This window comes from Melospiza melodia, chromosome 13 (assembly GCF_035770615.1).
Source record: "Melospiza melodia melodia isolate bMelMel2 chromosome 13, bMelMel2.pri, whole genome shotgun sequence".
Taxonomy (NCBI): Eukaryota; Metazoa; Chordata; class Aves; order Passeriformes; family Passerellidae; genus Melospiza; species Melospiza melodia.
In genome coordinates this window covers 21,628,751-21,652,861 of record NC_086206.1, presented here as the reverse complement: position 1 = coordinate 21,652,861, position 24,111 = coordinate 21,628,751, and the positions used below count along the sequence as shown (strand labels likewise).

General features: G+C 65.1%; 4 protein-coding genes across 6 annotated transcripts in view; 2 read left to right on the top strand and 2 right to left on the bottom strand.

The window, feature by feature from the left end:
• ANKRD11 (ankyrin repeat domain containing 11) overlaps window positions 1-1,898 on the top strand; it is a 127,022-nt gene extending 125,124 nt beyond the window's left edge. For all 3 annotated transcript variants that reach the window (XM_063168207.1, XM_063168208.1, XM_063168209.1), the window contains exons 12-13: window positions 267-359; window positions 678-1,898. In XM_063168207.1, coding sequence (XP_063024277.1) covers window positions 267-359; window positions 678-863 — 279 coding nt within the window. In that variant the 3' untranslated portion in view covers window positions 864-1,898. The remainder of the gene's footprint in view (window positions 1-266; window positions 360-677) is intronic.
• Window positions 1,899-4,084: 2,186 nt separating this feature from the next.
• SLC22A31 (solute carrier family 22 member 31) lies at window positions 4,085-7,092 on the top strand. The gene is made up of 9 exons (XM_063167581.1): window positions 4,085-4,423; window positions 4,899-5,002; window positions 5,075-5,229; window positions 5,429-5,597; window positions 5,854-5,975; window positions 6,075-6,183; window positions 6,260-6,474; window positions 6,565-6,676; window positions 6,756-7,092. The coding sequence occupies exons 1-9, from the start codon at window positions 4,085-4,087 to the stop codon at window positions 7,090-7,092; spliced, it is 1,662 nt and encodes a 553-aa protein (XP_063023651.1).
• A 142-nt stretch (window positions 7,093-7,234) lies between these two features.
• Window positions 7,235-13,226, bottom strand: CDH15 (cadherin 15). The gene is made up of 14 exons (XM_063167580.1): window positions 13,136-13,226; window positions 11,354-11,497; window positions 11,085-11,240; window positions 10,864-11,008; window positions 10,476-10,636; window positions 10,141-10,269; window positions 9,844-10,029; window positions 9,523-9,776; window positions 9,311-9,453; window positions 9,008-9,244; window positions 8,700-8,939; window positions 8,087-8,223; window positions 7,852-8,007; window positions 7,235-7,779 (listed from the first exon to the last, which is right to left on the bottom strand). Exons 1-14 carry the CDS (start codon window positions 13,184-13,186, stop codon window positions 7,582-7,584), a joined length of 2,337 nt encoding a protein of 778 aa, XP_063023650.1. The 5' UTR covers window positions 13,187-13,226; the 3' UTR covers window positions 7,235-7,581.
• Window positions 13,227-17,178: 3,952 nt separating this feature from the next.
• ACSF3 (acyl-CoA synthetase family member 3) overlaps window positions 17,179-24,111 on the bottom strand; it is a 52,286-nt gene continuing 45,353 nt past the window's right edge. The window contains exons 8-10 of the mRNA XM_063168206.1: window positions 19,594-19,728; window positions 19,392-19,503; window positions 17,179-17,731 (exon numbers count right to left, since the gene is read on the bottom strand). Coding sequence (XP_063024276.1) covers window positions 17,614-17,731; window positions 19,392-19,503; window positions 19,594-19,728 — 365 coding nt within the window. The 3' untranslated portion in view covers window positions 17,179-17,613. The remainder of the gene's footprint in view (window positions 17,732-19,391; window positions 19,504-19,593; window positions 19,729-24,111) is intronic.

Genomic DNA, 24,111 nt, shown 5'->3' with positions numbered 1-24,111 from the left:
GCTGTGATGGGCTGACATGGACGGACAGACTCCCTGCCAGGCAAGGAGAAACAGGGAGTATGGGCACATGGGTGCATCCCCACCTGAGGCTGAACCCCTGGAAAGGGCTGCAGGAGCCGCTGGCAGCAGTGATGTCCATCCTCCCTCCCTGCAGGCACTGCAGTTCTGAGGAGTGTGCCCCAGGAGGGGCTTATGAATATGGCCTGTGAGACCTGTAACTGCTTAAAGCACAAAACTAATCCCTCCCTTTGCTGTCCCATTCTTAGGGAGACGAAAACAAATCGGTCAGAGACCGTTTCAACGCGCGACAGTTCATTTCCTGGCTGCAGGACGTGGATGACAAGTACGACCGGATGAAGGTGAGAGCTGTGGGAGCCCCGTGCTCCAGGCAGGGGCATTCCAGAGCCTGGGAGCTGCCTTAGTGGTTTCCAGCACAGAGTGGGTGTCCAGAGATTGTCAGGGCAGTGTTGCATGGCAGTGGATGCTCTGGAGTGCTGACAAGCCTTTCAAACCCAAACTTTTGGATTTGCCTCAGCTCCTGCTGGAGCTGGGCTCAGCAGAGATTCCAAATCCATGTGTCCCGTGTGTGGCACCCCTTGCTGCATGTAACTGTGGCTGCATGGTCCTGCCTGTGCCTGCCACTCACCCTCACGTCCCGTTGCTGTTTCCCCATCCAGACGTGCCTGCTCATGCGACAGCAACACGAAGCAGCTGCCCTGAACGCGGTGCAGAGGATGGAGTGGCAGCTGAAGGTGCAGGAGCTGGACCCCGCGGGGCACAAATCCCTCTGTGTCAACGAGGTGCCCTCGTTCTATGTGCCAATGGTCGACGTGAACGATGACTTTGTGCTCTTGCCGGCATGACAGTTCCAGCCCAGGAGACATCTCTGAACACTGGCAAGGACGGGAGCGCTCCGAGGTCGGGCGGTCGAGCTCACATTCACCCTTAACCGCTTGCTGATGAATCCCTGGTCAGAGGAGGAGGAAGCAGCTATCGGCAGAAAATAAAACAATAAGAAAAATAATTGCACTTTCTTCACGACGTGTCCCTCGCTTCCGGACTGACGCGGCCCCTGGGGCAGTGGGCCGGGCGCAGCCCCGGGGAGGCTCCGGGCAGCGCGGGCAGCGGGCGCTCAGCGGCCCCGGGACTGGCCGAGGCGCGGAGGGACGAGGCCAAGGACACCGTGTGTGTGTTGCAGAAGCTGCTGAGCGGGGCCAGCAACCACGTGAACCATGTACTTGTGAACACCGTGATTTCCAGCTCTCTGTTTTCCACCGGGCGCGGATCTCCTCTCGGAGAAGCTGCAGTAGGAAACCATGGGGGGAGGGGGGGGGTGTTTGAGTTTCTCGTTCCATCATGGGTATGTCTAAAAAAAAAAAAAAAAAACCAAACAAAAAAAAAATGCTACAAAAAAAAAATCACAAAAAAAATCCAACGATTAGAAACAAAAGGAGGACAGTGTCCGGGTTGGGCAGCGGCGGCTCCGGAGCGGGGACGGCTCCGGGATGTGCCGGTGGCCCCGCAGCAGCCGCTGGGGACGGGCAGAGGAGCCGCCGGGGCGGCACGGCCGGGGAGACGGCGACGCAGAGAAAGGACTTTGCCAACTGTGTTTTTAATGGAGTAAAATCCACGTGGTTTATATATTTTTTCCTTTAATCTTGGGCATTTCGTTTCTCTTTCTGAGAACATAACTTGAAAACACTACAGAGCCAATACTCATATAAAGAAAAATTGTATCCCATAAATGCTGTACAGTTTTTATATACATTAACAATGTACTTTTGCTGCCTTCTAGATAATTTATTTTGCAACACATTACTGCACAGTTGTAAATAACTTATGTACTGTAACATCACTTTCAGTTATGTGTAAAGAAATAAATAAATTAATTAAAATTATCTTTGTATATATAGTTCACCCTGGGCAGCAGTTTCCCTGTCAAGGAAAAGGTTGCTCAGATCAGCTGCCCATGACAAGGGATGGAGCAAGATGAGCTTTAAGGTCCCTTCCAATCCAAACTATTCTATGATTTTAAACATCATTCTTTCTTTTCTGCGTCTCTCTGTGTGCAGTGGGGTTGGAACCCTCCAGGGTGGGTCACGAGGAGAGGGGACCCTCCCTGTGTTGGTGAATTCACTGAGCAGGAGATGCTGTTTTGGGGCTGCAGAGTCTGGACAGGGATGGGTGGATCCAGGAACTCAGTCCTCGCTCAGCAGCTCAGGGATGCAGCTGGAGGCAGATCCATCCCAGTGCCCTTCCAGGACCTCTGTGCCTTCCCTCCTCCTGCTGCCCAGCCTTTCTGGTGGCTGCAGCTGCCAGCCCCAGGCAGCAGTGAGAGGTGCCCCCACGGACCCCCACTGCCAGCTCTGGCTTCTCCAGCCTCCTCTGTTGGGACCAGAGGGGACCCCTGGATTCAGCCCCCGGCTCCCCTCACTGCTGCCAGCTTTGCAGCCACTTGAGGAAGTTGCCATGGTGGAGCAGGGGGATCCTGGAGGATTTCACTCCAATGCATCAGAGCAGCTTCAGAAGAGCCAGAGGGGTCCCACTGTCCCCTGCCCAGCCCTCAGCCCCTGCCTTGGCACTGCTGGCACCAGGACGGGGGCTCACACAGCCTCAGCAGGATGGCAGTGCCATGGCCCAGCTGCAGCCAGAGGGATCTTCTCCCCACCCTTTTCTGGGCTGTGGGATGAGTGTGGAACCAGGGGCTGCTCCTGTGTCAGGGGCTTCAAGAAAACAGCCACAGGTAACACTTGTTCTTGGATTAGTTTCCATCCCTGTCTTTATTTTGTTAAACAACCATAAATTTGTAATCACAGAGAGGCCTTTCGTGAGCATGTAAAGCTGGAAAGTCCCACAGGCTCATCTGACCACGGTGCTGGTGACCTTGGGAGTCTCCAGTTTTCCTCCCGGTGTAACTCCCAGATGTGTGTGGGGGTGTGGATCCCTCAGAGGGAGGCAAAACAATGCAGATGGGTTTTTTTTTTTAGTGTGATTTTTTCAGTGTGAGTTTGCAGGTGTGATTTTTCAGTGTGGCTTTCAATGTGATTTTGCAGATGGAGTTTTTCCACCATTGCAGGTCTGAAGTTGAACACCAAGTGATGCTGCTGCCCCCAGAAATCACATTTGTGAGTAAATTTTAGAAGGAAGAGGGAAGTGAAGCCTGTTTGCAGTTTGGCTGCTCTGTTGGCTCTTCCCACGGGCTCACGTGGTGCTGGGTGCCAGCACGTTCCCTTCCTAGAGGGGCTGTCACAGATTCCCCTGGCCCCCTCTGAGGTCTGGGGGGACCTGGGTGCCTTTGTGGGTGCTCCCAGATGGTTCCTGGAGCCCCCAGCTGCACCGCAGGACCCCCAACACCGGCTGGGCTGGGGGTCCCCAGTCCTGAGAGGGGTCAGGAGCATCATGGAGAGGGGGACTGAGCTGGGCTGGGGGCAGTGAACTGGGGCTGGGGGAGGCAAACTGGGGCTGAACTGGGGGAATGGGGCTTGGAGAGCCAAACTGGGGGGCTTGGCAGGGGGAAACCAGGCTGGGGGTGCAGCAGGCTGTGGGAACTGGGGCCAGGGTTGGGGGGAGAGATCTGGGGCTGAGGGGGACGAACCGGGACAGGGACTGGGACCAGGGCTGGGGTTTGGGAACCAGACTGGGGATTGGGACCAGGGCTGGGGATCTGACCTGGGGCTGGGGTTTTTGACCTGGGCTGGGGGGGCAAACCGGGCTTGAGAAGCAATCAGACCGGGACTGAGCCTCGTGTTGTGGGGTAGTGACCTGGGGCTGGGGGGTCTGAACCAGGGCTCGGTGTCCGAACCAGGACTGGGGGGTTCTGAACCGGGACTGGGGGGGTCCGAACCAGGACTGGGGGAGTCCGAACCGGGGCTGGGGATCCAAACTGGGGCTGGGGGGGGTTCAAACCGGGGCTCGGTGTCCGAACCAGGATTGGGGGGGGGGGGGGGGGTCCCTGAACCGGGGCTGGGGGTCAGATCCGGAGGGAGCGGTCGGGGCGGTGCCGCGGGGCGGGTCCGGCCGGTGCCGCCCCACCTGGCCCCGCCGAGCCGAGGCTGTGTCGGTGTCGGTACCGGTGCCGGTGGCCATGGCGCTCCGGGGGTCGCGGCCGCGGGGCCGGCGGGCGGCGGGGGGGTGGGCGCCGTGCGCGGCGCTGGCGCTGGGCTGGGCGCTGGGCTGGGCGCTGGGCGCGGAGCCCCCGCACCGCTGCCGCCCCGACCCCGCGCTGCTGCCGCCGCCGCTCCGCCGCCTGGGCGGCCCCGCGCTGCTCCGCGCCGCCGTGCCGCGCCTCCGCGGCGGCTGGAGCCCCTGCCAGCTGTACCGCTACCCCCCCGGCAGCCCCCGGCCCAACGGCACCGCGCCCTGCACCCGCGGCTGGCACTACGCGCTGCCCGCCGCCGGCCTCCGCGCCAACCTCGTCACGCAGGTGGGCACGGGGGAGCGGGACGGGGGGTGCCGGGGCCGGGGAGAGCGGGGACCCCGGGGCTGGGGCAGCCTGCGGGGCTGGAGGGGGTGGGGGCTCCGTGGGTAAAGGAGGGGTTAAGGGAGGGGCTGGGAGCGCTCTGGGGGCGACACCTGAGAGGAGTCAGGGGGAACAAACTGGGGGGTCCCAGCCACCAGAGCCGGCTGGGGGGTCCGGATCCCTCGGGAAAGGCCTGGGTGTGCAGGGACAGCAGTGACCCCCGGAGGGGTTCGGGGCTGGCTGGGGGAGCCCTGGGGAAGGTGCTGGGGGGCTGCAGGGTGGAATCACCAGTATTGTCCCCCCACGTCTGTCCCACATTTCTGTTTGTGGGGCGGGGGCTCTCCAGGAGCCCTGCAGCCCCATCCATCCCAGCCCTGTGGGCAGTGCCGGGGGTCTGCCAAGCCCCCCACGCTGACACCTCCCCGCTGTGTCCCCGCAGTGGGACCTGGTGTGTGCCTCGCGCTGGAAGGTGCCCCTGGAGCAGACCACGCACCTGCTGGGCTGGACCCTGGGCAGCGTCACCGCCGGCCTGGCCTGTGACAGGTAATGGGGGTCCCTGGGCAGCCCCGCGGGCAGGGGGCACCGTGCCCAGCCCTCACAGCCCCTCCCTGGCAGGTTTGGCCGCCGTCCCACCTTCCTGCTGTCCCTGGCGCTGGCCGTGCCCGTGGGGCTCAGCGTGGCACTGGCTGTGGATTTCCTCATGGTCCTGGTGGCACGGCTGCTCTTTGGGGCAGCGCTGGCAGGAGCCTTCCTCGCCCTCTACGTGGCACGTGAGTGTGAGGGGGCTGGGGTGCCCTGGGATGTGGGGTGCTCCTGTAGGATGTCCTGCAGCGGGCTGGAATGTGGGATGCTCTGGGGTGCCCTGGGTGCGGGGTGCTCCAGGCTGTGGGGTGTCCCAGGATGGAATATGGGACGCTCCAGGGCACAGGGTGTCCTTGGCACCCACTGTGGCCCCTCGCCCCCCGCCAGGGCTGGAGCTGTGTGACCCCCCCCACCGCCTGGGGGTGACCATGGTGGCCGGGTTCTTCTGGATGGCCGGGGAGCTGCTGCTGCCGGGGCTGGCCCTGCTCTGCCGGGACTGGCGGGTGCTGCAGGGCGCTGTCACCATGATCCTGGCCCTGCTGGCTGCCGGCTGGTGGTAAGGAGCCCGGGCAGGGGCTGCGCGGGGCTGGGCTGGGCTGTGCCCGGGGCTGGTGCCAAGCTGTTCCCAGCCCAGGACACCCCGCCCGGGGCTCTCCAGAGGAGTGGAACCCCCCACCCTGGGTAAATGTTTGCTCAGGTTTGGAGCTGAGGGTTTCTGGGCAGCCAGGGTTGCTTTGAGGCCAGGTGGGAAGGTCGGTGCTGGAGGGTGGCCAGGCCCGCGGGGACCCTGTGACCTGACAGCCGTGCCCCAGGTGCCCGGCGCTGCTGCTGGAGCCCCCGCGCTGGCTGCTGGCCACACGGCAGCTGGAGAGCGCCAGGAGGAGCCTGCAGGCGCTGGCCGAAGACAACTGTCCCCAGGACAGCCTCGTGGCGGGTGCGTGGGGCGCTGCGGGGGCATCGGCCCCGTGCCCGACCCCGGCTGTGGGGTGGCGGAGCAGAGCCGGCTCTATCCCGGTTTCCCCTCTCCCGGCAGAGCTGGAGGCGCTGTCCGAGGGGCCCCAGCGGCCCCGGTACCACTCGGTGTGCGAGATCTGCGGCACCAGGGTCATCTGGAAGAACGGCGTCATCCTCGGCTTCGCGGCGTGAGCGCCGGGGGTGCCGGGCTGGCCCTGGGGCCGGGGGTGCCACTGGCGGCCCCCTGACCCCGCTGTCCCTCAGGTTCATCGGCTCCGGCATCCGCCACTGCTTCACCCGCAACCTGCTCCCGCACCTGCCCCACTTCTTCTCCTCGCACCTGGCGCTGCTGGGCACCGAGGCGGCCGCCTGCCTGTTCGTGTGCCTGACGGCCGAGCGCTTCGGGCGCCGCGCCATCCTCCTGCTCTGCACCGTGCTCACCGGCATCTCCTCCCTGCTGCTGCTGGCCCTCACCCAGTGTAAGGCCCGCGGGACCCCCGGACCCCGCCCCAGCCGGGGGAGCGGAGGAGGGCGCGGGGTTTGCCCCTGATGTGCTTCACCCCCCGCAGACCTGCTGGAGCTCATCGTCCTCACGCTGTCCGTGGTGGGCACGGCCGCCTCCCACGCCGTCACCATGCTCAGCATCTTCTTTGCCAGCGAGGTTCTCCCCACCGTGGTCAGGTGAGGGGGAGCTGCCCCGTCCTGCGCTGCCCCGGAGCGGGGGCGCGGGCAGAGCCCCCTGAGCGCGTTCCTCCCGCAGGGGCGCCGGCCTGGGCCTGGTCCTGGGCGCCAACTTCGTGGGCAAAGCGGCGGCGCCCATCACCGCCATCCCCAACAGCCGCGGCTTCTTCCTGCACCACGTCGTGTTCGCGTCCTTCGCCATCCTGGCCGTGCTCAGCATCATGCTGCTGCCCGAGAGCCAGGGCCGGGCGCTGCCGCAGTCCCTGCAGGACGGCGAGAGCCGCCGCCGCCCGCCCCTGTTCCGCCGCGGCCCCCGCGAGGAGCACCTGCCCCTGCTGGCCCCCCGCGCCTATGGCCAGCCGGCCGCCCCCGGCGGGAGGACGCTGCGCTGCCCGGAGCCCCCCCGCGAGATGTAGCGGTGCCCCGGGGGGCTGAGCAGCGACCCCCGCCCAGGGCGCAGCAGGAGGGACGGGCCGGGGCCGGGTCCCCGCGGTGCCGGCGGCCCTGGGGCGGGGATGGAGCCCCCCGGGGGTGCTGCCGGTTCCCAATAAAAGTGCCTTGTTTCTACTGGTGTGGGGGGGTCACGCAGCCCCGCCACCAACCCCCGCTCTTTATTATGGGGTGCCCAGGGGTCTCCTCGCCCCCTCCCCAGCTGTGTGGGGCTCACCCCGGCGTTCCCCCCCAGGTTTGCTGAGCCGGGCTCTGCGGGGTGTGTGGGTGTGCACCCCCTGCGCGGAGCCTCTCGTTGCACACGCGTGTGCAAAGCGGCTCCAGCCGGGCATCCTGTGCGGGTCCATCGGTGAAGGTGCCGCCGCCCTGGGCACCTCCTGTGTGTGTGTGTGAGCTGCCCGCTGCCCCGTCCCTGCCCCAGCCCCTCCTGGGTGTCCCCTCCTGCCCCCTCCCCGCTAGTGCCCGTACAGGTCGGCCAGGCGGCGGAAGCGGGGCCCCCACTCGCTCAGGTAATCGTAGTCCTGGTCCTCGTCCGTCAGGCTGGACACGATGGAGCTCAGCGGGCTGGCCACCGAGCCCGAGCCCTCGTAGTCGTAGATGAGGGCGGTGTCATAGGGGGGCACGCTGGGGTCGCTGTCCGCCGCCTCCAGCCCCTGCGGGGACGGGGGGTCACCGTCAGCCCCCCGTGACTGGGGACTGCTGGGGGCTGCCGGGCCCGCACCCACCTCATTGATGAACTCCTCGATGTCCGAGGGGCTGCTGGGCAGCTTGCGGGGGCCCACGGGGGTCCCGGAGCTGAGCGGGGCGTCCCTGCGCAGGGGGGGCCTGGCCCGGGCCGAGAAGAGCTCGGGGTGCCGGAGCTGGTTGATGTCGTAGGCGTCCTGCGGGGCCGGGAGGGGTTTAGGGGTGCGGGGCCGAGCTGCGCACCCCCGGCACCCCCGTGCCACGGGCCCTGCTCACCTGGTCCTCCTCGCCCCCGCCCTGCTCGTCGTAGTTGAGGATGTTGTCGCGCATATCGTCCCGAGAGCGCTGCAGGAGCCCCTTGCGCAGGGCCCGGCGGCGGCCGCGCACCCGCGCAGCGCCCAGAGCCGCCAGCACTGCGGGGACACCGCGGGGACACCGCGGGGACATCGCGGGGACATCACGGGGACATGGGACATGGGAACACCACGGGGACATGGGGACACCACGGGGACATCATGGGGACACGAGACATGGGCACACCACGGGGACACGGGACACGCGTGTGAGCATGGCGAGGCACGGCGGGCACGGGGTGATGGCCGGGGTGGGATGCAGTCGGGCTGGGAGGAGGGATAGGGGTGGGATTGGGATTGGGGTGGGATGGGCAGGGAGGGAGATGAGGGGGTCGGGATTGCGGTCAGGAGCGGTTGCTGGGCAGGGGGAGGCGTTGAGGGTCATGGGTGGGGTTGGGTGGGAGGCCAGGCCCAAGATGGGGCGCTGGGTGGGGGTCAGGGTGACAGAAGGGGCTGGTGGGGCTCGGAGGGGTGGCCAGGACCAGCTCGGGGCTGGGGTGGAGGGATGGGGGAAGGACGGTGGGGGTCCCACTCACCGAGGAGGAGGATGGCGCTGCCCGCGATGATCATGAGCGCCCCGAGGGTGATGCCGGCCCCGGCGCGGGCCGCGGCCAGAGCCCCGTCCAGGCAGGCGCCGTCGCGGCCGCAGTGGCACACCGAGACGTTCAGCAGCTGCTGCTGCTCCCGCGGGGGCGTCCCCGAGTCCCGCAGCAGCAGCGGCAGCGAGTAGGGCCCCTCGGGCAGCTCGGCCAGCACGGCCAGCACGGCGTGGGTCACTGCGGGGCGGGCAGGGGTCAGCGGGACCCTCCGTGCAGCGTCCCCCTGCCCTGAGGCTGCCCCTCACCATTGAAGCGGGCGAGGCTCCAGTTGCGGGCGAGCTGCGGGTGCTGGGGGCTGAGCTGGAAGTGGAAGGGGGCTCCGTGCGGGGGGCGATCATCGTCGGTGGCCCCCAGGAGCAGCGTCCCCCCGCGGCCCGGCCGCCCGCAGAGCACCCCGGCCGGCGGCTGCAGCTGCGGAGCGTGGTCGTTCACCTCCAGGATCTCGATGGACAGGGTGCCGGTGGCCGAGAGCGGGGGCTCGGCTGGGGACAGAGCAGGGGCTCAGCGGGGGCGGCGGGGGCGCGGGGGGCACCGTGGGGCTCACTCACCATCGTCGCGGGCGAGCACCAGCGCGATGTACCAGCCGCCCTGCAGGAAGGCGGACGGGTGCAGCAGCTCCCGCTTGGTGCGCACGGTGCCGCTGTGAGGGTCCATCTGCAGCCAGTCCGCGGGGTCGTAGAGCAGCGCGTAGCTGTGGGCGAGGGGCGGTGAGACATCGCCCCCAGCCCGCCCCGGGGCCGCGGAGGGGAGCGGCACTCACGAGAGGCTCTGCAGCTGCTGCGTGTCGGGGTCGCTGGCGGTGTAAGTGGTGATGGCCGTGCCCGGGGGGGTCCCCTCCAGCACGCTGACCCGCCGCGGGTTCTCGCGGAACGCGGGCGCCTCGTTCACGTCCCGCACCCGCACCCGCACCGTGGCCAGCGCCCGGGGGCTGCCGGGGGCCGAGGGCTCCAGCGGCCGCTCGTTCTGCACCGACACCGTCAGCTCGAAGCGGTCCCGCACCTCGTGGTCCAGCGGCTGCGGGAGGGGCCGGGGGTCAGCGGAGCCCTGAGAGCCCCGGGGACCCCCGGCTGCCCCTGCCCACCTTGAGCACCGAGAGCACGCCGTCGTTGGTGTGCGGGTCGGTCCGGATGGCGAAGGCGCCCTCGGGGTCGCCCTCCAGGATGGTGAATTTGGCCAACCAGCTGGGCGAGCCCGCCAGGTCCTTGTCGTGCACAAAAACCTTGCCCACGTCCACGCCGGCCGCCTGCTCCTCCACCTCCATGGAGAACTGGGGCAGAGCGGAGCGGGGCTGGATTCTGCCCCTTTGGGGTGCTCAGACCCCCGGGGGGGCAGCTCCCGCCCTGCTGAGCCCGGCTCGTCCCCACATCCTGGCTGGTACCTCCTCCTTGGTGAACTCGGGAGCGTTGTCGTTGATGTCCTCCAGGTAGATGACAGCCATGGCCGTGGTGGTCAGCCCATCCCCGGACATGTCGGCTGCCTGCACCGTCAGGTTGTACACCCCCATGGTCTGTGGGGAACGGGGGGGGCCAGAGCTGAGTCCCCAGCCGCAGGGAGCACAGAGATGGCCCAGGGAGCACAGGGATCCCCCAGCTCTGCCCACCCACCCTGTCCCCACACTCATGGCTGGAGCTGTGGTTTCCCCATGTGGGGTGCCCATGGGTGCCCCGAGTGCCGGTGCCCCCCAGACCCATCCCGGTGCCCCCACCCCAGTACCTCCCGGTCGAGGCCGGGCCGTGCCGTGCAGATCTCCCCCGTGGTGGCGTTGATGCTGAACATTCCTGCAGTGCCCTGCTCCAGGATGGAATAGCGCAGGGCCGCGTTGTCCGTGTCGGGGTCGTCGGCATCCGTGGCATCCACCGTCATCACACAGGTCCCTGCGGGCCCAGCGCGCCCGGTGGGTGCTGGCTCAGGGCTGGCTGGGTGCCCCCATCCCATCCCATCCCATCCCATCCCATCCCATCCCATCCCATCCCATCCCATCCCATCCCATCCCATCCCATCCCACCCCACCCCACCCCATCCCATCCCATCCCATCCCACCCCATCCCATCCCATCCCATCCCATCCCATCCCACCCCATCCCATCCCATCCCATCCCCACCTGGCTCAGCGCCCTCCACCACCCTCCCGGTGAACACGTCCTGCCGGAACAGCGGCCGGTTGTCGTTCTGGTCCACCACGATGATCTCCAGGTCCGTGGGCTCCTCCAGGGTGACCCCGCCCAGGTCCAGGGCGAAGGCTCGGAGCTGTGGGTGCAGAGTGGGCGTGGGGGTCTGCCTGGGGACCCAGGGAGGGGCGGGGGGCACCCGGGATTGTCCTTACCCGGTAGCGGTCGTGCTCCTCCCGGTCCAGCATGGCGTTGAGGAAAACCTTCCCGCTGAACTTGTCGATGGAGAAGATGCCCAGGGGCTCCTCATCCACCCCCGGCCCTTTGATGCTGTAGATGACCCCTCCAGGCTGCTGCTTGTCTGACTTGATCTGCCCCAGGAAAATCAGGGCTGGGGGTCCCAGGCTGGGGCCTGTGCCCCTCTGGGGTGCCCCCTGTGCCCCCACTCTGTGAGCTGGGGGAGAGGCCGGGGGCTGTCACCTACCTGCACCAGGAGGTGGGGGATGCGCTTGTGGTTCTCCGAGACGCTGATGGGGGGGATCACCCAGGCCCTCTTCACCCTGCGAGGGGCCTCGTGCTGCCCCCAGGCCTGGGGGGCTGCAGCTCCTGCCTGGGTTGGGCTGGCACCCTGTGGGGACACGGTGCTGCCAGAGACCCCCAAAGCTCCGGGCTGGGGTGGGATGCCAGGGCAGTGGGCAGGGAGCTGCTCCTGGGCTGGGTGTGCACAGTGGGGTACACGGTGCTGGGTGCCCCTGGTGGGGCTGGGTGCCCCTGGTGGGGCTGGGTTGGGGCTGGGGTGACACAGAGGCCACCCAGCTTGCCCAGGAGCTCTGTGCCAGTGTCCCCTGGCACCCCGGTGTGATGGTGATGGGTGTCCTGTTGGAAGCACCAGGAAGGGGTGCCCCACAAATGGCCCTGGGGGTGCCCTGGGCATGGGCTGTGCCCCACAGGACCCATGGGGAAGGGGGGGTACCTCGGGCAGGCAGCACCCACCATGGCCTGTCCCCACGTCACTGTCACCACACGGATGCGGCAGAGAGGGCTGGGGGCTCAGGGGTCAGTTTGGGCTGTCAGTGTGACCCTGGGGGACAGGCAGGGGATGCTGGGGGGTGGCAGAGGGAGTTTGGGGCCTGGGATGGAGCTGGGGGCTGTGAGGGAAGATTGGGGATGGAAACAAGGGGGACAGGAGTTCTGGTGGGCTGCAGTGGGGTCAGGGGGCTGTGGGGGCAAGGATGGGTTATGGGGCTGTGTGGGACCGAGGTCAGGGATTTGGGGTGATTGTGGGGGGACTGTGGGGCCTGGGGGTGGGGAGGGGACAGAGCGCTGTGCATGGAGCAACCCACCCCCAGCTCCGTGCCACCCTTGTCCTGGGCCCGGGCACAGGCGCTGTCCCCTCCCCTCCCAGGGAGCACATCTGGGCAGTGCCTGCCTTGCACCCACATCTGTGCCTGCACCGCTGGCTGCCGGGGGTCCCTGGAGCTCTGGGGGCCGTGTGTGCCCTGATGGGGGACAGGGGACCAGGGCAGGGGGACTGGCTGTGCCGGGGGTCCCCGGGAGAGGCTGTGGGGAGGGGGGCTGTGTCCCAGCCCCACGGGGTGGGCAGCACAAGGGGCTGGTTCTGAGGCTCGGGGGCTGCGCTGTGGCCTCCAGGTCTTTCTCTGCTCCCTCCTCCAGCAGGAGAAGCCTCCCGTCCGTCCTTGGGGGCCGCTGGAGCTGGGGGGCATGGGGATGTGGGGGAGGGATGTTGGGGACCCCATTCCTGGGGGGCTGATCCCCTTTCCCTCCCCTGCCCTGAAGCAGCCGAGCGCAGGCTCCAGGCCAGAACCACACCGGCCCCTGTGGCTCCGGCCTGGGACCAGGATGAGGGGCTCTGGGGGGGGCTGAGCGGACAGGGGGGCGCAGGGAGCCCCGGGCCCACAGCTAGGGAGGGAAAAGAGGAGCAGGGTGTCTTTAAGCGGCCAACCCTCCCCCCGAGCCCATCTCAGCCCATCCCGGCCCGGGCGCGGGCAATGTGCCGGAGCCGCAGGCCCCCCCCTGCCGCCGCCATCTGTGGGGTGGGAAACGCCTCAAGAGGGGCCCCGAGACCCATCGCCCCCAGCCCCATCCCCGCCGCCCCCACGGATGAGTTCCCACGAGCTCTGGGGTCCGGCCGCCCCCCGGCTCCGTGCGCAGGCTCCCCATCCCAGGCAGCCCTCCTGGGGCCGGGGTCCCCATCCCGCCCGGTGTCCCCGGTCCCCCCGCGGCCCCGGTGTCCCCCAGGCCTTACCCGAGCGCAGAGCGGGGCGAGCAGGCAGGCGAGGAGGAGCGGGGGGCCCATGTTGGAGCGGGGCACAGCCCGGCCGCCGGCCCCGAGCTGAAATAGCGGCGGGCCTGGCTGAGTGACAGCACAAGTGCTGCGGGCACCGCACCCCCCGCGGGCAGCTGGGCCCGCCGCCCCCGGCCCCGGCCCGCGCCCCTGCCCGGCCCTGCCCGGCCCTGCCCGGCCCGCGGGGCCCGACGGGGGCGGTGCGGGGGCCTTGGGGGATGCGGGGGCTCGGGGGGGTCCCGCGGGCCGGGCCGGGGGCGCAGAGCCCGGGCAGGGCGGGCGGAACGCGGCAGCTGCGCCGGGCGCGGGCCGGGGATGCCGCGACGGGGCTGGCGGGAGGGGGAGACCGAGCCCGCTGCCCCCCGGCTGCTCCGGCGCCGGGACAAGGACCAGGACAGGGACAGGGACCGGGACAGGGACCGGGACAGGCTCCGACACCGACAGTGGGACGGGGACCTGGGCCTGGACCTGGACCTGGACCTGGACCTGGACCTGGACCTGGACCTGGACCTGGACCTGGACCTGGGCCTGGACCCGGACCTGGACCAGGATCAGGACAGGGAGAGGAACCGGGACCGCTTCTTCCCGCCCCGCTCGGCCGCGCCTCCCGTCGGGGCGAGCCCGCCCGTCCATCCCCGGCCGTTCCCGGTGCCGGTGCCGTCTGTGCTGTCGTCAGGGCCCGTCCCAGCGCGGAGTCGGGAGAGGGACCGGCAGCGTCCCGCGTCTCCCGGGCCCGGCCGGTCCCCACCGGGCGGGGGCTGCTCCGGGAGTCCCGACAAGGCTCTCGGGCCCCGCTGTCTGTCCCGGCGCTGTCCCCGACCCCCCGGTCCCGGTGCTTTCTCCGACTCCCTTGGACAGTCCCAGTGCTGCCCTCGACCCCGCGGCCGGTCCCGGTGTTTTTGTCCACCCGGTCTCGGTCCCGGTGCTTCCCCCGACCCTGGTGCCGGTCCCGGTGCTTCCCCCGACGCCCGGTGCCTGTCCCGGTGTCGCAGCCGTGCCGTGGCACCAGGTGGCAGCATCGTCCCGGCCACCGGCCCCGGTCCCGGCCGCCCTCGCAGCCCGCGTTGCCGCACCGGGAGCATCCCCATCCCCGGGGGACCCCAGTGCAGCCGGGATGGAGACCCACGAACCCCCGAGCAGGGCGGAGGGATCGAGGAGTTCCTGCCCTCCCGGGAAACCGAGTCCCGGGCTTGGCAAGGAAGTGAAAATGTGTCGGTGACACCGGTGGCACCACCTGGACCCTGCTCGGCACTGTGGGGCCCCTGCCCAGCGTTGTCCCTTCCTTGGGGATAAATGTCCTGGGTGGCCTCGGTGCGGGTGCCCAGCACGGGGATGGGAAGAGGGACACAGGAGGAGGGATGCGGGATGTGTCCCGTCCATAGCCAGGAGCTGAGCGGCGCTGTCAGGGCTGTCGCTGTCCCTAAAGACAGCGTGTCGGGTGCTGTCAGGGCTGTCGCTGTCCCCAAGGACGTGTCTGGAGCCGGTGAGTGTCGGGCACGGGTGACCCGCGGCGTGGCCGGGCCGTGGCGGGGGCAGCGGCGCTCACTTGCCCGTCTGTCTGTCCGATGCCATCCGTCCGCCCCGCCGCCCCGTCACTCCGCATCAGCGTCAGGGCGAGGAGCGGCGCTGGCCGGGGGTGCTGGGGCCGCCCCCAGCCCTGCCAGCCCTGCCAGCCGAGCAGATGTTCCGTGCCACCGGCACCGAGCGGGCAGGGCCGACGTGATGGCTCTGACAGGGCTCCAGCCCCGCTCCTGGGGACAGGGCTGGCCACGGCTGCGGCACGGGATCTGCGACAGCCCCTGCAAACCGCGCCTCCCGGCATTTGGGCTCCCACAAATGCTGGCCAGCCCAGGACTGCGACTTCCCGCGCTGCTCTGGGTGCTGGGTGTCCCGATTTTGGAGCGCTCTCCCTCCCATGGCACCCCTGAGCTGCCCAGCTGGGCAAGTGTCACTCACGGGTGCAGGGAGCAGTCGTACCCACTGTGTGTGCTGGGACAATGACATCCCCAGTGTGGGGGGCAGCAGGACCTGCCGTGACCCCAGTGTGGCACAGCCGTGTCCCTCAGGGGTGGCGTGGTGCACCGGGACCAGCTGTGACCCCAGGGCAGTGCCTGGGGGGGGTCAGGGCAGTGCCAGGGGGGCAGAGGGAACAGCTGGGAGAGCAGAGGTGCCACACGCCAGCACAGCCCCATAAAGCCACCGGAGCTTGGGTTTTATGTGGCAATAAAAGATAATGTCAGCTATAAAGTGCTAGAGCAGGTCCTGGTGTGCCGAGCTGGGGGGGCACAGAGGGGTGGGCAGCCCCCAGCTCCCTGGGGATGCCCCAGCAGGGCAACACATCCTCGGGGTGAGGGGGTCCCCAGCTGGGGACACCCCCAGCGCTGTCACGGGCTGAGGTTACGGTCAATGCATTAAAGCTGCTGCTTTGGGTGGTTGTTGTTGTTGTTTTAATGGTTTTATTGGGTGATGCTGGGCCGGGCCTGGCAGGCCCTAATGAAGGAGATTGATGGCTTAATCGCCTGCAGCCATTACGGGGTAATTGAATGGTTGTGTACATATGATCCCACCGTCAATGCCGTGTGGCTGGCAAGAGCAGTGCCTGGAGCTGGGGGGGACACGCTGAGCCCCCTGCACTCTGAGGGATGCAGTGTGGGGGGAGCAGAGCCCACGGCCTTGGGATCCCATCCGTCCCCACGGTCCTGGCTGTGCTGGTGTCCCTGGAGGTCCCCGGGTCCATCCAGCGGCACCAGGTCACCCCATCCAGCTCAGCTCCCACTCAGGCCACTGTGACCAGGTGTTTTAATGATGCTTTTAATTAACAGGTCCCAGCTACAGGGATGCTGAGCAGCGTGGGAGTGGAGCTGGGAGCAGGAGGGCCCAGCAGGGATGGCAGCCCCAAACCGGGCTCACCCCTGAGCCCCTCCCTGTGGGAATCCCCGAGGAGCAAACCTGGCACAGCCCCAGGCTGGTCCCTGCCGAGGTGTGAGTCCAGCTCCTCATTCAGAGTGTGACAGCCAGGTGTTTTACAGTATTTGCTACCTGTGATCATCCATCACAGCAATCGATAGCGTTCCTGCAGAGCTTTATTAATGATCTTGTCACCGGGCTGGTGCGGGGTGCCCGGGGTTGTCGAGAATGATAGATCATTAAGAGCTTTTGCTGCTATTTATTCTCCAGTGACCTTGTCTCTCTCCATTGTTGCTTGCTTAAGAGTTATGAATGCGAGACATGATAATTTGATATTGATCTATTTGGTAAGTTAAAAAATTTACTGCATCGTTGATGTTTTAACAAAGGATGGGCCGGGGCCCTCCCGCTGCTGTGGGTTGCACACGTGTGAGTCCCTGTGCCTGCCACGTGGGACAGACACACACTGAGAGGCGCCTCAGGAGCTCTGGGAGTCCCTCGTGTCCCCATCTCAGGTCCTTCTGAGCCCGAAGTACGGAAATCCAGGAGATGCCACAGTGGGCAGGGTGTTGGGATGGACAGAGGGGGCCGATGGCCAGACCCCAGTGCAGTGGGCTGGAGAAATCCTGTCCCCATCCACACCCCCTTCCCCTTTTCCCAGCCCCACTCTCATCCCAGCCTCTCCCTGCCTGCTCTGCCCAGCACCGTGTGCCTGCCATGGTCCCTCCATGGTCCCCTCCATGTCCTCCCAGATTTTTGGGGCTCTGGTGAACCTAACAAAGGAATCCCTGTAATTACTCGTGCTCCCTGTTCCTCCTGCCCTCCCTGGTGCTTCCAGAGCCCCACCAGCTGCTGGGAAAGCTGGGGCTGCCTGTCACCCCTCAGCACTGGACAGGACCAGAGCAGATGGACCCAAGGATGGGGGCTGCTGTGCCCCACTGGCACCATCACCCCCCTGGGGCTGGCAGCTCATGTGTGGAGTCAAACAGGCCAAACTTCCACGCTGAAATGTAGGATTCATCATGAAATGTGGGATTCATCAATAGAGCACTGGGGTCACTTGGTGGTGGCAGATGAACTGGATAACAGAGTCAGTATTTGTGTGTGATTTTAGATTTATTCTTTATTTCTGCTGGGAAATCATTCTCTGTGAGGGTGGGCAGGCCCTGGCACAGGTGCCCAGAGCAGCTGGGGCTGTCCCTGGATCCCTGGCAGTGCCCAAGGTTGGACAGGGCTTGGAGCACCCTGGGACAGTGGGAGGTGTCCCTGCCATGGCAGGGGTGGCACTGGATGCACTTTAAGGTCCCTTCCAACCCAAACCATTCTGTGATTCCTGCAAAGGGCTCCCCACAAGGAAACCCCAACCCTGCAGCTCTGGCTCAGCTCAGCCAGGAGGGACAAACCCTATTGTTATTGGACATTCATCAAGGGCTAGGCTGCAGTCAGTGAGCCCAGAGCTGCCAGGGATGATCCCCTGGCTCCTCCACAGGGGCAGAATGCCCTGGATCAGGGCCAAGCCCCCCAGGTGGGCCCTAGCCTGGGTAAAAGCGTTTCAGCAGCTCCTTCTTGTTGACTTTGCCCATCTGGTTGCGCGGGATCTCCTCCACCACGATCAGCTCTGTCGGGATGGCGTAGGGAGCCATGGTGTCCCTGGAACACCAAACTGGGCTGTCAGGGCTGGGCAGGGCCAGCTGAGCCTTCCCAGGAGCCCAACCAGCCCCAGCTGGGACACCCACCCACGGCCCAGGAGCCCATTTAAGCTCAGCTCTCCCAGAGATGTGGCAGGATGTTCGTTCCCAGTTTGTCTCTGCAGGCCCTGCAGCTGGGATCAGCGATGTCCCCAGGGCAAGGACAGCGCTGTGAGGAGTGCAGGGCCCCACGCGCTCCTGGTGCCAGCCCCGAGGTGCCCAGGTGAGTCCCTCCCGGGGATTGGTGACCGATCAGCGATCCCAGCCCCATCCCGAGCGCAGGGAGGGCTCTGCTGCCTTCTGCTGCCCGTGTGTCACCAAGGCCGGGCCGTGCCCAGCGCCTGGCACTGGCTCCAGGGTGAGATGCCAGGGCGGCCTCCCCCCGCCACCAGCGCCCGGCCAGCTCGGGATGGCGCCTGTCGCCGCGGAGCGCCGGGCACGGCGAGAGCCGCAAAATGAATCACTCTGAGGAGGGACATGTGTCTCCTGCCAGCAGGGCGAGAACGGGGCCCGGCCAGCCTAAGTGACATAAAAACTAAAGGGGAGAGACAGCGCGAGAGGGAGAGACGGGCGGGGAGCGCAGCCGGGCCCTGCGGGGGATTCGCGTTCAAGGGCTCCGGAGCCGCGTCCCCATCACGGGGCTGGGGACAGCCAGATCCCCGTCACAGGGCTGGGGACAGCCGCATCTCTGTCACAGGGCTGGGGACAGCCAGATCCCCGTCACGGGGCTGGGGACAGCCGCATCTCTGTCACAGGGCTGGGGACAGCCAGATCCCCGTCACGGGGCTGGGGACAGCCAGATCCCCATCACAGGGCTGGGGACAGCCACATCCCCGTCACGGGGCTGGGGACAGCCGCATCTCTGTCACAGGGCTGGGGACAGCCACATCCCCGTCACGGGGCTGGGGACAGCCAGATCCCCATCACAGGGCTGGGGACAGCCAGATCCCCGTCACGGGGCTGGGGACAGCCAGATCCCCGTCACGGGGCTGGGGACAGCCGCGTCCCCGTCACGGGGCTGGGGACAGCCACGGGAGGAGACGTGCAGGGAACACTCTGGAGGGGGGCCTGGGCAAAGCCCCCTGCCCGGCACCCCCAGAACAGCCTGGGGGATCCCCAAGGCTGCAGGTGGGGCATGGAGGGATCTCCTGGCTGGGTCACCAATGTCCCCAGCACGGGATTTAGGGATGAGCAGCTCATCTCTCCTGTGAGGAAAAGCTGAGAGAGGTGGGCTTGTTCAGGTGGGAGAAGAAGAGACTTTCTATGAGAACTTTGTTATCGGGCCTGGAGTGCTTGGACAAGGGGGAATGGCTTCAAACTGCCAAAGGGAAGGGATGGATGGGATATTGGGAAGAAATTCTTCCCTGGGAGGGTGAAGAGGCTCCGGCACAATTGCCCAGAGAAATTGTGGCTGCCCTTGGATCCCCTGGAAGCATCCAAGGCCAGGCTGGACAGGGCTGGGAGCACCCTGGCCTAGTGAAGGTGTCCCTGCCCACGGAAGGGGTGACACTGGGTGAGCCTTAAGATCCCCTCGCACCTAAACCATTCCGTGACTCTGTGATCCTCTCCATGAGGACACTGCTGGCTTTGAGCCTGCTCCCTGTCCCCTCCTGGGGTTTTACCTGGCCCAGTCCTTGAGGTCCTTCACGGAGAGCATCTGGCCCTGGCGCAGCTTCACCACGGCGCTGACCCGCTGTCCCCACACCGCGTCCGGGGGCCCGATCACCGCCACGTCTGCAGGGACAGCAGGGACCCTCAGGGACCTGGGCACAGCTGGGCACAGGTGTGAGGGCGAGGGAAATGCCACGGGATGTCAGCACACACCTGTGATGTGGGGGTGTGCCAGCAGCTGCCGCTCCACCTCCAGCGCGCTGACCTTGAACCCCCCGTTCTTGATGATGTCCACCGAGGTGCGGCCCTTGATCCAGTACACCCCATCCTTGTAGGCTGCCGTGTCTCCTGGAAAACACACAGCTCCATCAGAGGCTGCTCCTTCACCCCCTCTGCCTCTCCTGGCATGGGGATGTGGCACTCAGCTGGCGCTGCAAGGGGGAATGGGCTCCCACTGCTGCAAGGGATGGATACTGGGAAGCAATTCTTGGCTGTGAGGGTGGGCAGGCCCTGGCACAGGGTGCCCAGAGAAGCTGTGGCTGCCCCTGGATCCCTGGAAGTGTCCAAGGCCAGGCTGGACAGGGCTTGGAACAGCCTGGGATAGTGGAAGGTGGAATGAGATGAGCTTTAAGGTCCTTCCAAACAAAACCATTCTGTGATTCCACAAAAAAAAAAAAAAAGGTGGAGAATGACATTGGGAAGATGAGCCTGTCTTGAGCAAGATGTTTGGTCCAACCTGTCCTTCCCACAGGTGTGATCCCATAATCAGCCCAGCCCAGGTACCACAGGATGTGCCAGCATGATGCAGTTTTCACAGCCCATTTCCAGCTCACCTCTGGCACCGTGGTGCAGCAAAGGCCCAGAGATTTAAACTGTCAGGGCAAGGAAACATCAGAATCAGTGCTGAAAATCCAGGCTGCTCCCCAGAAGAGCTCTGTCCCTGCTCAGCTGGAACCTGCCAAAATCCTGAGCAGCTCAGCCCAGCCAAGGAATGATTGATTGTTCCTGTATTTCCCTGCCCCTTGGCGCTCTGTGACTGCTGAAGGCTGCCTGGAATGTTCTGGAGTTGGGGAGAGTTTGAAACGGGGGCTCTCTGGGTGTTTGGAGTGGGGAGGAAGTTGTGGCTGCTGTGATGAACTGCCTCCTGCTCCCTGATCCTGGGGTGTGTGACTGACACACGGTGGGACAGGGGACAGTGATTAACTGGTGCCACTGGGAGAGGCAGGAGCTGCTTATTCACAGAGAGAAGATGGGGAGAGGAGAGGGAATTCAGCCCTGCCCCAGTGGCACACAGCTCCCATGTCACTCTCTGGGGTGTCAGCACAGGAAACCAGCCACATTTACTCCCCCTCTGCCCTGATGGGTGAGTGATCCCTGGCAGCTCTGCTCCCCACACAGATCCCTGCATTGCACGGGCAGCACAGCCCAGGCAGGGGATCTGTCACATTATCATTGTGACTGCTGGGAGCTCCTGGGCCCAGCTCTGTAATTCCCCCCATCTCCTCCTCTCCAGCAGCAGGCCCTGGCTGTCAGTGCCCACGCTGACAGCCCCGAGTGCCCTGGGGACGCCATCCACTGAGGACAGCCCTGTCACCCTCTGCCCTGCACCATCTGCTTCCAGCCCAGCACATCAGGCAGCACTCCCTGCCTCCCCAGCCAGTGGGGGATTCCACACCACTTAAAAGGAGATGCTGAATTTACTCACTGAATTTACTGACTGTCCCCAGCAGGGCTGAGTGTCACCTCCAACGTGGGGCTGCCCTGAGAGCCACAGCAAGGACTGTGCCTGTCCTGCTGGGGGTCACAGGTGAGTTCTTACCCCATGACTCACCTGTGCCTGTCCTGCTGGGGGTCACAGGTGAGTCCCTGCCCCATCCATCCATCCCCCAGCCCTGGATGGAGCTGCTGCTGCTGTGTCCCATCCATCCCAGCTGCTCCATCCAGCAGGATGCAGCTCAGAACCACAACCAGCACTCCCTGCCCTGGTCCAGCTGCAGCAGAAAGGGAATTTTGGCAGATGAGAGGAGGGTCTGTGACACCCCCTCTCCTGCCCTGCCTGCCTGGGGCACAGCACACAGAGCCGTGGCAGCAGCACCTCGTGGCACGTGGGGCCGTGGGATTGCTGCTCCCTGACAGCAGCCGTCACTGCTACCTTTGGATTTGTTTCAAGATGCTCAGTGGGCATCTGTTCTGTGAAATGTTAAAAGCTCTGCTGAGCTGCATACTGAGCAGGCTCTGTGCTGGTGGGGGCTGCCCTTTGCTGGAGTTACAGGCAGTTACAGATATATTTATCCAGTAAAAAACGTAGAATTAGGGGAAGGTTTGGGTTGGAGGGACTTTAAAACTCATCTTGTTCCACCCCTGCCATGGCAGGGACACCTTCCACTATCCCAGGGTGCTCCAAGCCCTGTCCAGCCTGGCCTTGGACACCTCCAGGGATCCAGGGGCAGCCACAGCTGCTCTGGATAACCTGCTTCAGCCCTCACCACCCAGAGAGATGCAGGAGACACAGGCAATGGAGACCAACATTTCCCAACTCAAACTGCAGAGATTTCTGCCACGAGGTTCCTCAAGTTGCAAAATCCTCACTGCAAACACAGAAGGGCCCTTGGGACTCTGCTGCAGTTTGAGCACCTCCTTCAGTGAGTGCTGAGACCTCGTGGGCACCCAGAGGCTGCTGGAGCTGATTCCCAGGGTGTGGAGAACAACGAGAGCCCCTCTGCTCCTCGAGCTGAGCTGCAGGATCAAACCCTCTCCTGTGTCAACACCCTCACCTGTACAGGGTGGTTTGTTCCTGGCAAACACAGCACAGCTCCCACATCAAAGCCATGACCAGCTATTGACCTGGGGAACACTTGGGCTCAGGAAAGGAAACACTGAGTGGCTTTGGGGAGCTCTAAGGTAGCTGAAGTATGCACAAAAAAGGACTTTTTAGGTAAATCAGGTGACTTCAGCCTGGTGTAGACAGAGGTCAGGGATGTTCTGGGATGTGCTGGGCAAACGGGGACAGTGCTGGCTTTGCACTGGGGCTCTGTGGGTGCAGGATTCCAAGCCTGCACAGGGGTGATGAGGAGAGGTGGGCCCACCCCAGGCTCACCAGCCTGCCTGGGGCACAGCCGTCCCTCGGGAGCCCGTGCCTGTTTGCCAACAGGTGTCACCAGCTTGGTGGCAGTGACAGCACAGACGCGCGAGCCGGGAGTGGCAGCGGGGCTGGCCCGGAGCAGGCGGTGCCACCGCGATTTGCAAACTGTCACAGAGCTGTCACAGAGCTGCCACCAGGCTCCCCCGGCCCCCGGGAGCTGCCTCCCTGCCCCACGGGACCCCCGCACCTCCTCCTTGGTGCTCAGGGCTCCACAGGGACCCGGCAGGTGCTTCCCAGGCTATTTCAGGGGTGGTGCCAGCTCTGGGAGAGTGAAAAGGTCTGTTAGGGCAGAGGAGCTGGTGCTGCCCTTTGAGTGTGGTGCACACAAGAGAATCCACTTGCAAGGGGGAGATCAGTGGAATCCTTTTGTCCTGCCACAGCTGATCTGAGAGCAGGGATGTTGCTGGCCTGGCTGCGCCCTGGGTGCTCTCCCATCCAAGGATGGGCACTGCCAGGTTGCTACCAAAGCCCACAGTCCAGTGCCACCAGCATCATTCCCAGGGATGTGGTTCTTTGCAGCTGTGATGTCCTCCCACGCCTGCCACAGCTCCAGCAGACCAAGTGCTGCACAGCAGAAAACGCCAAGAAACAGCAAATGTCCTTTAGAAAGGCAAATTATTTTGCTGATTATTTCAGCCTCCTGCTCTGAGCAGTTCGTGCTCCAGCCCGGAGCTCCAGGGGATGCTGGGGGGCTCCTCCCTGCCAGCAGAGGATGTGCTTGGAGCACTTTCAAATATTAATTAGACCCTTTTGCTGTTAATGAATCACTCCTGATTTTTGCAAACTTTTGGCTCCATGCAGAGCCCAGCCCAGTGCTCCTCAGAGTGGGGACAGGGAGCAGGAATGTCTCACAGCCATTCCTCCAGGTGACACAGAGAGCTCCTCTGGGGACAGCCACCGTGTGCCACCCACGGGCAGCCAGCAGGGCTCCTTCAGACCACACGGTGCACCTTGCTCCTTTGGGAGCCTTTGCTTATTTTTTTTTTTCCCCAAATTCCAGGAGGAACTCCCTGCTGTCAGCTGCTCTCCTGCCGTGAGGATTCCTCATTTCCAGAGGGAAGAGCTGAGCACACCCTCCTGCATTCCTCTGGAATTGCTGCTCTCACCCAGCGAGTAAATGTGTGGGGGACCAGCAAGCTCCCAGCTTGCAGGGAATAATCAATCTTTGCCCTTCTTGGTGCCTTTCAGCAGAGGATCCCCAAGCACACTGATCCAGAGGCTGATCAGGCGCAAAGGGAACAGCTGGGGGTGAGGAGGAGCCCCTGTGGGATGAGGAGTGGCCTCACACGCCAGGAGCAGTGGGCAGGAGGCTCTGGATCTTTGCTGTACCCTGGCATTAGCTCCTCCCTGCCTCCCACCTCCCTGGAACCGCTGCTGGTGCTGCTGCTCCACCAGGCTGGGGCAGAGCTCAGCCTCTGGCACACACACCTCACTCATTAGGTCAGGATTTATTTTCCAGGTAGGATTGGTCCAGCAGCCCAGGCAGCTGATGAAGAGCCTGAACCCTGATCCTGATCCACACCTCTGGGAGAGCAGAGCCAAAATCTGGGAGCTCAAACCCCCTTTGGCAGGTGAGCATTTTGCAGGAG